This window comes from Gekko japonicus, unplaced genomic scaffold, assembly GCF_001447785.1.
Source record: "Gekko japonicus isolate JY-2015 unplaced genomic scaffold, Gekko_japonicus_V1.1 scaffold358, whole genome shotgun sequence".
Lineage (NCBI taxonomy): Eukaryota > Metazoa > Chordata > Lepidosauria > Squamata > Gekkonidae > Gekko > Gekko japonicus.
This window is the reverse complement of record NW_015161962.1, coordinates 561610-575374: the sequence shown is the minus strand read 5'-3', so window position 1 is coordinate 575374 and position 13765 is coordinate 561610. Positions and strand designations below refer to the sequence as shown.

Here is a 13765-nt window from a genome sequence, read left to right as displayed (position 1 = left end):
TGGCTGGGGGGGTTTTCCCCCCCCCCCCCCGTCCCCCCTCCTTTGTCCTCTGGGCCACCTCGCCAGACCCTCCCCTGGCACTGCTGGCTGGCATGAGGGATAGCTGTGCCAGACGCTCAAGCCTTTGCCCGCCTGTCTTCCCTGGCAGGTGCTGGAGGACCCGGTGGAGTTCATAGAGGGAGATCATGAGCTGGAGGCCTTTGAGAACATCGAGGACGAGCCCAAACTCATCGGCTTCTTCAAGAACGAAGACTCAGAACGTGCGTGCCCTGCGGCGGGTGGGGTGTGTGGGGGGGTGCCACTTGCCAGGCTGTGCTTCTCAGGAGGCCTTGACCGGCTCTGGTGTGTTACACGGAGAGTGATTCAAAGGCAGAACTCGCTGCTGCCAGAGGACTTAGCAATGGCCACGGGAATAAACAGCTTTCAAAGGGCATTAGAGAGATTCATGGAGGAGAGGTCTGTCTGTGGCTACTAGCCAGGCCATGGTGGCCGAGGGGAACTTCCAGATCCGGAAGCACTTAACATCTGAATCCCAGAGCCAGGAGACACCATCAGGGGAAGGCCTCGGCCTCTCTGCGCTGTTGTTGGCCCTCCAGAGGAACTGGTTGGCCCCTGTGTGAGACGGGAGGCTGGACTAGATGGACCCTCCCTGGTCTGACCCAGCAGGGCTCTTCTGGTGTCCTTATTAGGGGAAGGCCTCGGCCTCTCTGCGCTGTTGTTGGCCCTCCAGAGGAACTGGTTGGCCCCTGTGTGAGACGGGAGGCTGGACTAGATGGACCCTCCCTGGTCTGACCCAGCAGGGCTCTTCTGGTGTCCTTATTAGGGGAAGGCCTCGGCCTCTCTGCGCTGTTGTTGGCCCTCCAGAGGAACTGGTTGGCCCCTGTGTGAGACAGGAGGCTGGATCAGATGGACCCTCACTGCTCTGACCCAGCAAGGCTCTTCTGATGCTCTCCTCAGGAGAAAGCCTCTGCCTCTGCCCTGTTGCTGGCCATCTGGAGGAACTCGCTGGCCACTGTGTAAGGCAGGATGCTGGACTAGAGGGCCTTCACTGGTCTGACCCAGCAGGGCTCTTCTGAGGTTCTTCTCAGGGGCAGGCCTCGGCCTCCCTGCCCTGTTGCTGGCCCTCCAGAGGAACTGGCTGGACCCTGTGTGAACCAGGAGGCTGGACTGGATGGACCCTCCCTGGGCTGATCCAGTAGGGCTCTTCTGAGGTTCTTCTCAGGGGCAGGCCTCGGCCTCCCTGCCCTGTTGCTGGCCCTCCAGAGGAACTGGCTGGACCCTGTGTGAACCAGGAGGCTGGACTGGATGGACCCTCCCTGGGCTGATCCAGTAGGGCTCTTCTGAGGTTCTTCTCAGGGGCAGGCCTCGGCCTCCCTGCCCTGTTGCTGGCCCTCCAGAGGAACTGGCTGGACCCTGTGTGAACCAGGAGGCTGGACTGGATGGACCCTCCCTGGGCTGATCCAGTAGGGCTCTTCTGAGGTTCTTCTCAGGGGCAGGCCTCGGCCTCCCTGCCCTGTTGCTGGCCCTCCAGAGGAACTGGCTGGACCCTGTGTGAACCAGGAGGCTGGACTGGATGGACCCTCCCTGGTCTGACCCAGCAGGGCGCTTCTGAAGTTCTCCTCAGGGGAAGGCCTCGGCCTCTCGGCCCTGTTGTTGGCCCTCCAGAGGATGTGGTTGGCCCCTGTGTGAGACAGGAGGCTGGACTGGATGGACCCTCCCTGGTCTGATCCAGCAGGGCTCTTCTGAGGTTCTTCTCAGGGGGAAGGCCTTGGCCTGTAGGCCCTGTTGTTGGACCTCAAGAGGAACTGGCTGGCCACTGTGTGAGACGGGGGGGGACTTACAAGAGAGTCAGTTAGGCAGGCAGGCATGCTGTTGGTTCTGTCCCGTTTACTCTTCTGCCTGGGCTGGGGCTGGCTTTGCCCAGAGGGAAGGGCTGCCCCTCCTCCTCCTCCTCCTCCTCTCCCCTGCAGATTACAAGGCCTACCTAGATGCTGCAGAGGAGTTCCACCCTTACATCCCCTTCTTCGTTACCTTTGACAGCAAGGTATGTGGCTGTGTTCGGGTGTGTGCGTTTAGAGCTCCATCAAATCGCAGCTTTAGGGGGTTTCAAAGGCAAGAGGCTAAAAGAGGTGGTTTGCCATTGCCTGCCTCTGCGTGGCATCCCTGGACTCCCTGGGTGGTCTCCCATCCAAGTACTAACCGGGGCCGACCCTACTTAGCTTCCGAGATCTGAAGAGAGGAGGCCAGCCTGGGCCATCAAGGCAAGAGACGTTCAGAGTTGGTTTGCCATTGCCTGCCTCTTCCGAGTGACCCTGTGGTGGTCTCCCATCTGACTACTAACCAGGGCTGACCCTAACCCGGTTCGCCAGATAAGAGTCCGCTGCTCTTCACCACTATGCCACGCGGGCCCCCGTGGGAAAGAGGGACTGGCCCCCAGGCCACCCATGGAGATCCGTGGCAGAGGGGGGCTGTGTCCATTCAGATCCTAGTTTGACGCCTTCACTGCCGCACCCCCTCCCCAGGTTTGATGGCACGGGGTCAAGCCCGGGGGGGGGGGATGACAGCAGGCCGCTCTCCCTTTTTTTGCTCTTCCCCCTCCCTCCTAAGAGGTCTGTGCCCCTCTTCCTCTTCAGGTTGCCAAGAAATTATCCCTCAAGCTGAACGAGATCGATTACTATGAGCCGTTCATGGAGGAGCCAGTCACCATCCCCGACAAGCCCAACAGCGAGGAAGAGATCATGCAGTTCCTGGAGGAGCACAAGAGGTGAAATGAGGGGGAGGGGATTCGCTGGCAGAGGGGGCGGAGGCGGCTTTGATGGGGGGGGGTGAAGAGCCATGTCTCCAAAAGGACACTGCAGAGCTGGAAAGAGTTCAGGGGAGGGCGACCGAGATTTCTTTTGGGGGGTTGGAGCATCTTCCCATCCGAGGAAAGGCGGAAGAGTAGGTTCAGGACGGAACAAAGGAAATGCTACTTGACACAGAGAGTGATTGAAAGGTGGGATTCGCCACGAGAGGATGGAGCGATGGCCACAGGAATCAACAGCTTTAAAGGGGGACTAGGCAGATGCGTGGGTCAGTTGATCAATCAGTGGCGTGGAGGCAGTCCGCCTCTGAATCCCAGAGCCAGGAGGCAACATCAGGGGAAGGCCTCGGCCTCTCTGCCCTGTTGCTGGCCCTCCAGAGGAACTGATCGGCCCCTGTGTGAGACGGGAGGCTGGACTGGAGGGCCCCTCCCTGGTCTGACCCAGCAGGGCTCTTCTGGTGTCCTTCTCAGGGGAAGGCCTCGGCCTCTCTGCCCTGTTGCTGGCCCTCCAGAGGAACTGATCGGCCCCTGTGTGAGACGGGAGGCTGGACTGGAGGGCCCCTCCCTGGTCTGACCCAGCAGGGCTCTTCTGGTGTCCTTCTCAGGGGAAGGCCTCGGCCTCTCTGCCCTGTTGCTGGCCCTCCAGAGGAACTGATCGGCCCCTGTGTGAGACGGGAGGCTGGACTGGAGGGCCCCTCCCTGGTCTGACCCAGCAGGGCTCTTCTGGTGTCCTTCTCAGGGGAAGGCCTCGGCCTCTCTGCCCTGTTGCTGGCCCTCCAGAGGAACTGATCGGCCCCTGTGTGAGACGGGAGGCTGGACTGGAGGGCCCCTCCCTGGTCTGACCCAGCAGGGCTCTTCTGGTGTCCTTCTCAGGGGAAGGCCTCGGCCTCTCTGCCCTGTTGCTGGCCCTCCAGAGGAACTGATCGGCCCCTGTGTGAGACGGGAGGCTGGACTGGAGGGCCCCTCCCTGGTCTGACCCAGCAGGGCTCTTCTGGTGTCCTTCTCAGGGGAAGGCCTCGGCCTCTCTGCCCTGTTGCTGGTCCTCCAGGGGAACTGGTTGGCCACTGTGTGAGACGGGATGCTGGACTAGGTGGACCCTCACCGGTCTGACCCGGCAGGGCTACCCTGGTGTTCTCCTCAGGGGAAGGCCTCGGCCTCTCTGCCCTGTTGCTGGCCCTCCAGAGGAACTGATCGGCCCCTGTGTGAGACGGGAGGCTGGACTAGGTGGATTATTGGTCTGACCCAGCAGGGCTCTTCTTAGGTTCTTATAACAGGAAGGCCTCAGCCTCTCTGCCCTGTTGTTTGTCCTCCGGAGGGACTGGCTGGCCCCTGTGTGAGACGGGAGGCTGGACTAGATGGACCCTCCCTGATCTGATCCAGCAGGGCTCTTCTGAGGTTCTTTTCAGGGGAAGGCCTCGGCCTCTCTGCCCTGTTGCTGGCCCTGCAGAGGAACTGGTTGAGGCCCCTGTGTGAGAGGGGATGCTGGGCTAGATGGACCCTCCCTGGTCTGACCCAGCAGGGCTCTTCTGAGGTTCTTATGAGGGGGAGGTGAAGGACTGCGGTGTGGGATTCCTTTGTATGAGAGACCCCTAATCCGGCAGCCTTGTTCTGCAACCCACCTCCTCTGCAGGAAGCTGCTCCTTGGGCCCCTCTCCTGCCGTCCGAGACACGGGCTTTGCTCCTTGGACAGGATCAGAAGGCCTTTCTAGTCCCCCTGGCCTCCAAAGGAGACCCCCAAGCCCACCCTGGCTGGCCAGGCTCTTTTGGCAGGAAGCAGCAGTTCTGTACAGAACAGAGAGAGGGACACCAGTCCATCTTCAGGGCACAGTGGGGCACAGGAGGCCCAGGGCCCCTGCTGCTGGCTGCAGAAAGGGAAGGAGGTGCCCTTGACGGTGGCTTTGAGAAGGCCTGTCTGTCTCAGCGGGAAGAGAGGAGATGGTTGTTTCTCCCAGTGGGTGGGGAGCCTGGAGAGGGCCACCAGCTCTGGGAGAACCGGGTTTGATTCCCCACTCCTCCACTTGCAGCTGCTGGTGTGACCTTGGGTCAGTCACAAGTTCTCTCTGAGCTGTTCTCTCAAGGGCAGTCCTGGAAAGAGCTCTCTCAGCCCCGCCCACCTCCCAGGGTGTCTGTTGTGGGGAGGGGAAGGGAAAGGAGATTGTAAGCCGCTCTGAGACTCCAAGTGAAGGTTGGGATATAGATCCAATCTCTTCTTTTTCTCTTCTTCTTCTTCTTCTTCTTGGGGGTGTGTGATCCGGGGGGGGGGGGGTGGCAGGGTGTGGTGGTTTCATTTCCTTATTTGAAAGGCTTGTTAGGCTGCTTTCTTTACAGTGCAAATAGAGCAATGATTCCAAAAGCACCCCAAAGCCCACCATTTAAAAACTCCAGTGAGGACTGCCAGTAAAGGAAAACTCCATCAGTCGAATGCAGTCCTAAATAGAACCGCCTCTTAAAGGCCCAAAGGGAGGGGGCCCGGCGCTCCTTTCTGGGGAGGCTGTTCCATAATCATGGGGCTGCCCCCGAAAAGGCCCTCTGTCGTGGGCCCGTGAGAGAAGGGGACGTCTGGGGAGGACAGGGACCACCGAGGGGTACAGTGGTAGAGAGCCCACCCTCCAAAGCATCTGTTTTCCCCCGGGGAGCTGAGCTCTGTAGTCTGGAGGTCAGTCGCAGTCCCGGGGGATCTCCAGGCCCCACCTGGAGGTTGGCAATCCCACTGTGAGGGGAGGTGCTGCAGAGAAGGAACCCGGGAGGAGCTGATGGGCAGCCCCCTTCCGCAGCCAGCCCCTCCCCTACCCCGCTCTGCGCTTGCACAGGCTTGGCAGGGATCAGGGCCCTGGGGGGTGCCTCCGGTCCGCCCCTGAGCGCCATGGGTGGCGTCCCAGCGCAGCCCCGTCCCCCTTTCCTCTGCCTCTGGGCAGGGCACGAGACCGGGCCGGGGTCCATTGGCAAAGACCATGGTGTGTGTGTGTGTGGGGGGGGGCAGCGTTATTTCCCACTGGCTTTGTAGGCCAAACGCCCCCCCCGCCCCCATTCATCCCCCTCTGCCTGCCTGGTTGCCATGGCAGCTGCTCTCCGTTCCAGCCTCCGGATGAGGGCTGTTTTTCATCTCCTCCCACCACAATCTCCCCGCCACGGATCTCTCGGAAGAAGCGAGCACGGTGGTGACTCACCCACCCGAGCTTTGGCTGAAATGGATGCGGTGGGCGGGCCGCTCAGGTGCCCCCGGAACTTGGCCCGACTGGGCGACGGCAGGCTGACAGGGCCCTCCCCCCCCTTCTGCCAGCCTGCCCGGCCTTCTCTGGGCAGCCCGGGACGGTCAGGGAGGGCAGGATGAGACTCCCACAAACACACCCCTGCCCCCCCCTCCTTGGGACTCCACCTTCGATTTCACTGGGGCTTCGCTGCCAGGCCCAAACTCCCAAACGCTCCTGGTCACGTTCAAGGGTGAAAGAGCAGAGCCTCCTCCTGGCCGCCGCCCCTCCCCACCAGGAGACCCCCATGCTTGCGTGTTTAGCAGGGGCGGATGAAGGCTCACGGGGGGGGGTACCCGAATCACTGACCCATCTTGGTGCCCCCCCTCCTTTCCACACTGACCCCCAGTCCGTTTTAGTCGTTGACCCGTCTGACCAGATGGACAATGCAGGTTGCAGCAAGACAGACATGTATTCATGTGATCACACAATCTACTGTACAAACTCAGCCTTTTCACCCTTTTCCCAACTTCGTGGTGCCCCCCTTGGCCTTGGTGCCCTAAGCACGTGCTTCGTCTGCTTCATGGTTAATCTGCCCCTGGCGTTTGGTCCCTCTTCCAGCCTAGTGCCTGGCAGTGCCCCGCACTCCACTCCCTGCGGGGCCAGCTGCCTGTGTGCAGCACCGGAGAATTGCAAGAGACGTTCCCAACTCCCTCCGCTGGAGGAGGCCTCGGTGGTGGTGGTATTCCTGTGGACTCCAGCCCCCCCTCCCCCCTCTCCGGAGATCGCCCCGAGAGAAAAACACGGCCCCTCCTAAGGACAGGTGCCAGGAGGCCCTGGAGACTTTTGCCAGGCCCAGGGGCGCAGGCCAGGGGGGATCCGCCAGTCTCCAAGAGGACGGGGTTCTGCAGGGAGAGGGTTTGCCTGCCCGTCCAGATCTCTCCTGGCTGCTTTCCCGCAGCGGAAACCACCACCCCCGCCCGAAAGTAGCCACCTCCTTTCCGTGGCTTTCCTTCTTCACGTGGCATTCTCTGTGTCCGTTTCTTGCAGGCCAACGCTGAGAAAACTCCAGCCAGACAGCATGTATGAAACCTGGGTATGTCCAGGGGGAAAGAGGGGGGCGGTTCCAAGGAGGGAGGGAGGGAGGGGCTCCTGGACTCGCACTGTCCCCTCTAAGCTGAGTCAGTGTGTGCCAGCTCACAGGTTTTTAGCCCCCAGCTCACACATTTTTGTCTTGGCTCAGGAAGGATGGGGCTCCAGAGCAGACTAATTTATGCAGCAGCCCAATCGCTCGCTCACAACTTCAATGCCAGTGGCTCACAAAGTCGAATTTTTGCTCACAGGACTCCAGAGCTTAGAGGGAGCATTGCTCCTGGACCACATGGGGAGTGGGGTGTGGCCCTGAGGGACAGGCAGGGAGGCGCTCCACCTGGAGGGGGGGAGGGGGAGGAGGCAGTGGCCAGAGCCCTTTGTCCTGGTGAAACAGGGATTCGATCCTGGCTCCCCGGAGTCCCCAAGGCCGATTCTCCACCCTCCCTCTGCCTGGGTGTGTGTGTGTGTGCCCATAAATAATGCAGCGCAAAGGTGTCATTGCTGGCGTAAATGGACACCTGGCACTGGGCAGCGGAACAACCTGTCAGCAGTCAGCTCGACTGGAGCCCTGCGGCACCTTCGGGACCAGCGAGACGTTCTCGGGGCAGGAGCTGTCAGACCCCCCGGGAGCTTTGCCTCTCCAAAATGTACACCCCCAAATATCTGGTTGGTCTCAAAGGTGTTCCTGGACTCGACTCGAGCTGTCCTCCGGCAGATCAACGTGGCTGCCCTCCTCTGAAACCGCGGACCCTTCTCCCGTTCCCTCTAAGACGAGTGAGTGTGAGCCAGCTCACAGTTCTTTAGCCTCCGGCTCACACATCCTTGCCTTAGCTCAGGGAGGATGGCTCCAGAGGAAACCGAATTCTGCAGGAGCCGAATCGCTCGCTCACACCGTTAATGCCAGTACTTACTTGCTTATTTAATTTATACCCCGTCCTCCCACCCCCACCCCCCCCAAGCAGGCTCAGGGTGGCTTACCAGGCCATTTGGTGTCATAAAACCCACAGTAGCTCACAGAGTAGAGTTTTTGCTCACTCGACTCTCCACAGCTCAGAGGGAGCATTGCTCACTGGGGTTCCCTTTCAGCGCCGGGCCACTAGCTGACAGGCGGAGGGCAAGATGTGGGTGGAGAGCTGGGGGTGGGTCATGGGGGGGGGCACTTTGACAATTTCCTGCTGTGGCCCCAATTGCATGTTGGCTTCGGGAGGCCTCCAGGGCTTCCAGGGAAGGCCCACCTGTGGCTCCTGAGCAAGCCTGGCCCATGCCGATGGGGCTCACACCAGGAAGGCCCTGCTCCCCATGGAGGACTGTGCCCAGCGCCTCTGTACCGGTCAGGATGGTGGCCGCTCACCCCCCTCCCCTTGACTCTCCCTTTCCAGGAAGATGACATTGACGGCATCCACATCGTGGCCTTTGCAGAGGAAGATGACCCCGGTAAGTGGCCACAAGACACCCCCCCCCCCGGCATCTGGCCATTTGGGCATCTGGCCATTTGGGGGTGTGGCACTGTATTTGACAAACCCCCCCCCCCCCCGGCGGCCCGCCCCGTTTTCATGTTTTACCATTGAATTGGACTCCAAACCGGTGAGAAACAAAGCAGATTAACACCACCTCGTCCCTGAGGGCATGAAATGTGCACACAGCTCTCTCTGACACCAGCTTTCAAATTGGAGGAGTGCAGAAGTCTCGCAGGCGGCCACCCCCCTCTGGGACAGGCCCCGAGTCCCTTCGGCTGGGCAGGAGCCCCAGTGGGGCAGGATGGCGGGGGGGGGGCCAACGTGGGGAACTCTGGGAGGAGGACCCGCCCGGCCCCTGGGAAGCCCCCTCCCCCCCGCCCTCCTGGGTCCCCTCCACTCACCTCCCTCTCCTCCTGCTCTCTCCGGCCACAGATGGTTATGAGTTCCTGGAGATCCTGAAGGACGTGGCTCAAGACAACACAGACAACCCAGACCTCAGCATCATCTGGATTGACCCCGAGGACTTCCCCCTGGTGAGGACTAGGCCCCCAGATCTGTTTGATTTATTTATTTTATTAGATTTATATACCGCCCTCCCCCCAGTGGAGCTGCGGTGGCTTAAGTGGTTAAGACGCTGAACTGCAGGCTGTGGAAGGTCAGTAGTTCAGCAGTTCGAGACCCGAGTGCTGCATGACGGAGTGAGCGCCCGTCTCTAGTTCCAGCTCCTGCCAACCTAGCAGTTCGAAAGCAAGAAATTGCAAGTAGATAAATAGGTACCACTTCAGTGGGAAGGTAACAGCGTTCTGTGCGCCTTGGTGTCTAGTCATGCCAGCCACATGACCACGGAAACGTCTTTGGACAGCGCTGGCTCTTCAGCTTTGAAACGGAGATGAGCACCGCAACCCTAGAGTCGGAGTCGACTGGCTTTCGAGCAAGGGAACCTTTACCTTTACCTTTTACTCCCCCCAGTGGGCTCAGGGCGGTGTACAACAAATATACAATCAAAACAGCATTAAAATAACAGTTTACACAAAAAATTGTGAAATACCATGTAACTAGAAAAGTAGTCAGATGACTAGCCAGAATCAGGCCACTGGTGGACAATTGGCCGGGATAAAGCTGGGCAGACAAAGTCAGGGCCGAAGAAGCTGGAGGGGAGGGGAGAGGGGGGACGTCCACTGCCTCAACCAAATGCCCAGCGGAAGAGCTCCGTCTTGCAGGCCCTGCGGAACTGCAGTAAGTCCCGCAGGGTCCTGATCTCACACGGGAGCTCATTCCACCAGGCGGGGACCAGGGCCGAAAAAGCCCTGATCTCATGGCCGAGGCTAGCTGGACGTCCCTGGGGCCGGGAACCACCAACAGATGTTGATTTGTGGACCTCAGTGCTCTACGGGGCTCATAGGGGGAGAGGTGGTCTCTCTCCAGGCTTTCCTAAGGCTTTGTTAGGGTAAGACTCCTTCAGGGGGCCTGGCCCTCCCGTCCCTTCCAAGGGGGCAGTTCCCTGGTCTGGGGTGCAGAATTCCACCCCTTTCTGGCTCTCTCCTTCAGGGGTGCAGAAACAGCGGCAAGCTCTGCCGTCCCCCCCTGGCAGTGTCCTGGTCTTAACCCCCCCCCCCCCCGTACGGTGGGGTCTCAGGCAGAAAAGTCACCGGGAGTTTGAGGAGGGGCATTCTGGGAAAGCCGTAAAATTATTTATTTTTTTATTTATTATATTTATGCCCCGCCCATCCTGCGAACAGGCTCAGGGCGGCTAACAAGAGCGGTACAATGTACCTAACTGGCATAACCATAAAAATGTTAAAATACATACTAATTCATATCACATAAGAAAATAACAGTTAGCACTAAAGTGCTCGAAGTGCTGAAAGATTAGATGGCGCGCTCTTCAGATCTAAATCCACGTTGTCCATCCGGTCATCCTCCCTCGAGCAGATAGAGGCCTGGGGATGCATCTGGGCCAGTCCTAGGTTCCAGGAGTTCAATGGAATCATTGATGGTAACAGTAGTGGCGGTTCCTATTTAAAGGCCTGGCGGAAGAGCTCCGTCTTGCAGGCCCTGCGGAACTGTGAAAGGTCCCACAGGGCCCTGATCTCCTCCGGGAGCTCATTCCACCAGGCAGGAGCCGCCACAGAAAAGGCCCTGGCCCTGGTGAGCCTTGCATCCTTGGGGCCCGGAATAGTCAAGCAATGTTGGGCCCCTGACCGTAGTGCTCTCTAGGGTACATATGGGGAAAGGCGGTCCCTCAGGTAGGTCGGTCCCTGGCCATGTAGGGCTTTGAAGATAAGTACCAGCACCTTGAAGCAAATCCGGTGTGCCATTGGCAGCCAGTGCAGTAACCTAAGCACAGGCTGGATGTGCTCCCGACGTGGGAGATCCATCAACAGCCTGGCTGCGGCATTCTGCACCAGCTGCAGCTTCCGGATTTGGGACAAGGGCAGCCCCATGTAGAGAGCGTACCAGTTAAATAACACATTAAGACTTTTGTCTCCTCCTTACTGGGCCATCTCGATAGGATGCGAGTGTGTGTTTTGCTGCCCTTATGCGGGAGAAAATCATATTGTGCAGTTTTCCCATGGAAAGTGAAGGTGGGGTTTGGACGAGGCTATTTCTGGAGCCGTTCCGTAGCCTAGCCGGCCCCTCCAGGCCACCCGTCCCCAGGGCAAGGCAGGGCAGGGATTGGTGCCTGTCGGCAGACGTGGTGCGTAGACATCACCTCTTCTTTCCCTCGACAGCTGATCCCATACTGGGAGAAGACTTTCGACATTGACCTGAACCGGCCTCAGATTGGGGTTGTCAACGTAACGGACGTGAGTACCCGCAGCGCACCGGAGCCCTTCTGCAAGAATGTTTCCGAATTGTCCCGTAAAGCCCAGCAGAGTAAAGCCTGCAGAGTGCAGGGGGGTGGACTAGATGACCTGCAAGGTCCCTTCCAACTCTAACATTCTATGATTCTATAAGGACCCCCGGGGGGGGGAGATGCACGACAGACCCCCTGCCTGCCCTTGTGGCCCTGCGCAACAGGGTGTGGTTCTGCTGCCCTCCTTTGGGGCATAGAGCACAGGGGGGTCACTGGGGGAGTGTTGGGGGAGGAAGGCAGCTTTGAATTTCCTGCATTGCAGAGAGGGTTAGACTAGATGACCCTTAGGATCCCTTCCAGAGTTTCAAGTTTCTATGACCTGCTGGGCAGCCTCCGGCCGCTTTGAGAGAGGAACCCTCAGCAGAGCCCTGATCTGTGCTACTTACGACTCCTTTTTTAAGGCCTGCCTTTCTCGTAAGGACACGGTGGGACTCCCCTACCCCACCCCCTTCTTCAAGTCTTGCTTCTTTCAAAACAAATGAAGAGAAGAAGAGATTGGATTTATACCCCATGGCCCTTCACTACCCAAGGGAGTCTCAGAGCTGCTGACAAACTCCTTTCCACGCCCCACAACAGACACCCTGTGAGCCAGGTGGGGCTGAGAGCGCTCTGGACAGAAACGGCTCTTGTCAGAGCTACGGCTTGCCCAAGGTCATCCAGCCAGGTGCAAGAGAAGGAGTGGGCAATCAAACCTGGCTCTCCCAGATTAGAGTCCGTGCACTTCACCACGACACCAAACTGGCCCGTTTTTGTTCTTCTAGAACTCCGTACACAGTTGTGAAAAGAACCACATCCCCCTCTCTGTATACCCTTTGTGAAGGACTAGCGTTGTTTCTGCATAACCCAGCCTGAAAAGCTAGCAGTGAAGCCCCGAAGAAGTGAAACTGCCCCCAGCTCATTCCCTTTGCCGGAAAAGCCCCAGCTCCTTTCTCTCCCAAGTTGGTCAATGGGAGAGAGAGAGAGAGAGAGTCCGAAGGCTCTGGGGAGGGGCCGTGGCTCAGTGGCAGGGCATCTGCCTGGCACGCAGGAGGTCCCAGGTTCAATCCCAGGTAGCATCTCCAGTTAAAAGGACCAGGCAGGAGGTGACGTGAAAGACTTCTGCCTGAGACCCCGGAGAGCCTCTGCCAGTCTGAGTAGACGATACTGACCCTGATGGACCTTGATGGTCCAATTCTGTAGAAGTTAACTTTGAGTGTTCATGTTTGGGAGGGGCCATGGCTCAGTCACAGAGCCTATGCTTGGCATGCAGAAGGTCTCAGGTTCGATTCCCAAAGGCATCTCCAATTAAAAGACCAGGTCGGAGGTGATGTGAAAGGCCTCTGCCTGAGACCCTGGAGAGCTACTAAGTGGACAACACTGACGTTGATGGACTGAGGGCCTGATTCAGGACAACACAGCTTCACATGTTTAGAAAGTCAATAGGTCTGATCATAGAATCATATAGCTGGAAGGGATCTCCAGGGTCATCTAGTCCAACCCCCTCCGTACAATGCAGGAAATCCCCGGAAGCATCTCCAGTAATGTGGAAGAGACCTTTCTCTGCCGGTGACCCTGGGGAGCGGCTGCCAGTCTGAGTAGACAAGACTGACCTTGGTGTACGGGGGTCTGATGAGTAAGGGGCCTCAGGCCATGGCCCCGTCCCTCCCACCGCCTCACTTGCTCCCTGCAGGCCGACAGCATCTGGCTGGAGATGGACGATGAGGATGACCTGCCCTCCGCCGATGAGCTGGAGGACTGGCTGGAGGACGTGCTGGAAGGAGAGATCAACACAGAGGACGACGACGACGATGACGACGACGACGATGACGATGATGACGACGACGACGATTAGGAGCGGCCGCCGGCAGCTGCTGGCCCCGGGGCAGGCCTTGCCTGGGGTCCCCCCTGTGTCATACCTTCCCCCCGAGTGTCACACAGGCGGCCACCGCAGCAGGGTGCCTGGCCCACCCAAGGGTGACGAGCGCCACCAGCCCCGGACAAGAACACCTTTTTATATTGACCCTCTTTAAGCCAAAGGTCCCCACTTCGTCCTGCCCCACCCCCTCTCCTGGCTCTGGGCACCCCCGTTCTGCACCACTTTCCCTGCACGGAGGAGGGAGAATCGGGTCCAGCCGAGAGGGCCTCTTCTCCCCCCTCCCCTCCCCTCCCCGGCCGGCCTCGCCAGCTCCTGCTGGGCTCCCGTCCCGAGCGGAGACGCCATGTTTTTGGGCCGCAGAGGGGAAACTGAGTCAGCTCCCAGGACAGAGCCCAGCGGCTGGCAAGTCCCCGCCGGGCCACAGGAACGTCTCCTTGCCCCGTCCCCAGGGTCCACAGAGTGGCCCGAGAGGAAGCGGGGGGGGGGTTGTGTGTGTGTGAAGGCCGTTCTGGC

The 13765-nt window shown here is 59.3% G+C and overlaps 1 protein-coding gene across 1 annotated transcript in view; it reads left to right on the top strand.

Moving 5' to 3' along the window:
* Positions 1-13375, top strand: part of CASQ1 (calsequestrin 1) — a 21338-nt gene extending 7963 nt beyond the window's left edge. The window contains exons 4-11 of the mRNA XM_015429572.1: positions 149-260; positions 1971-2044; positions 2634-2764; positions 7042-7087; positions 8463-8517; positions 8973-9073; positions 11273-11347; positions 13067-13375. Coding sequence (XP_015285058.1) covers positions 149-260; positions 1971-2044; positions 2634-2764; positions 7042-7087; positions 8463-8517; positions 8973-9073; positions 11273-11347; positions 13067-13228 — 756 coding nt within the window. The 3' untranslated portion in view covers positions 13229-13375. The remainder of the gene's footprint in view (positions 1-148; positions 261-1970; positions 2045-2633; positions 2765-7041; positions 7088-8462; positions 8518-8972; positions 9074-11272; positions 11348-13066) is intronic.
* The last annotated feature ends 390 nt before the right edge of the window (positions 13376-13765 follow it).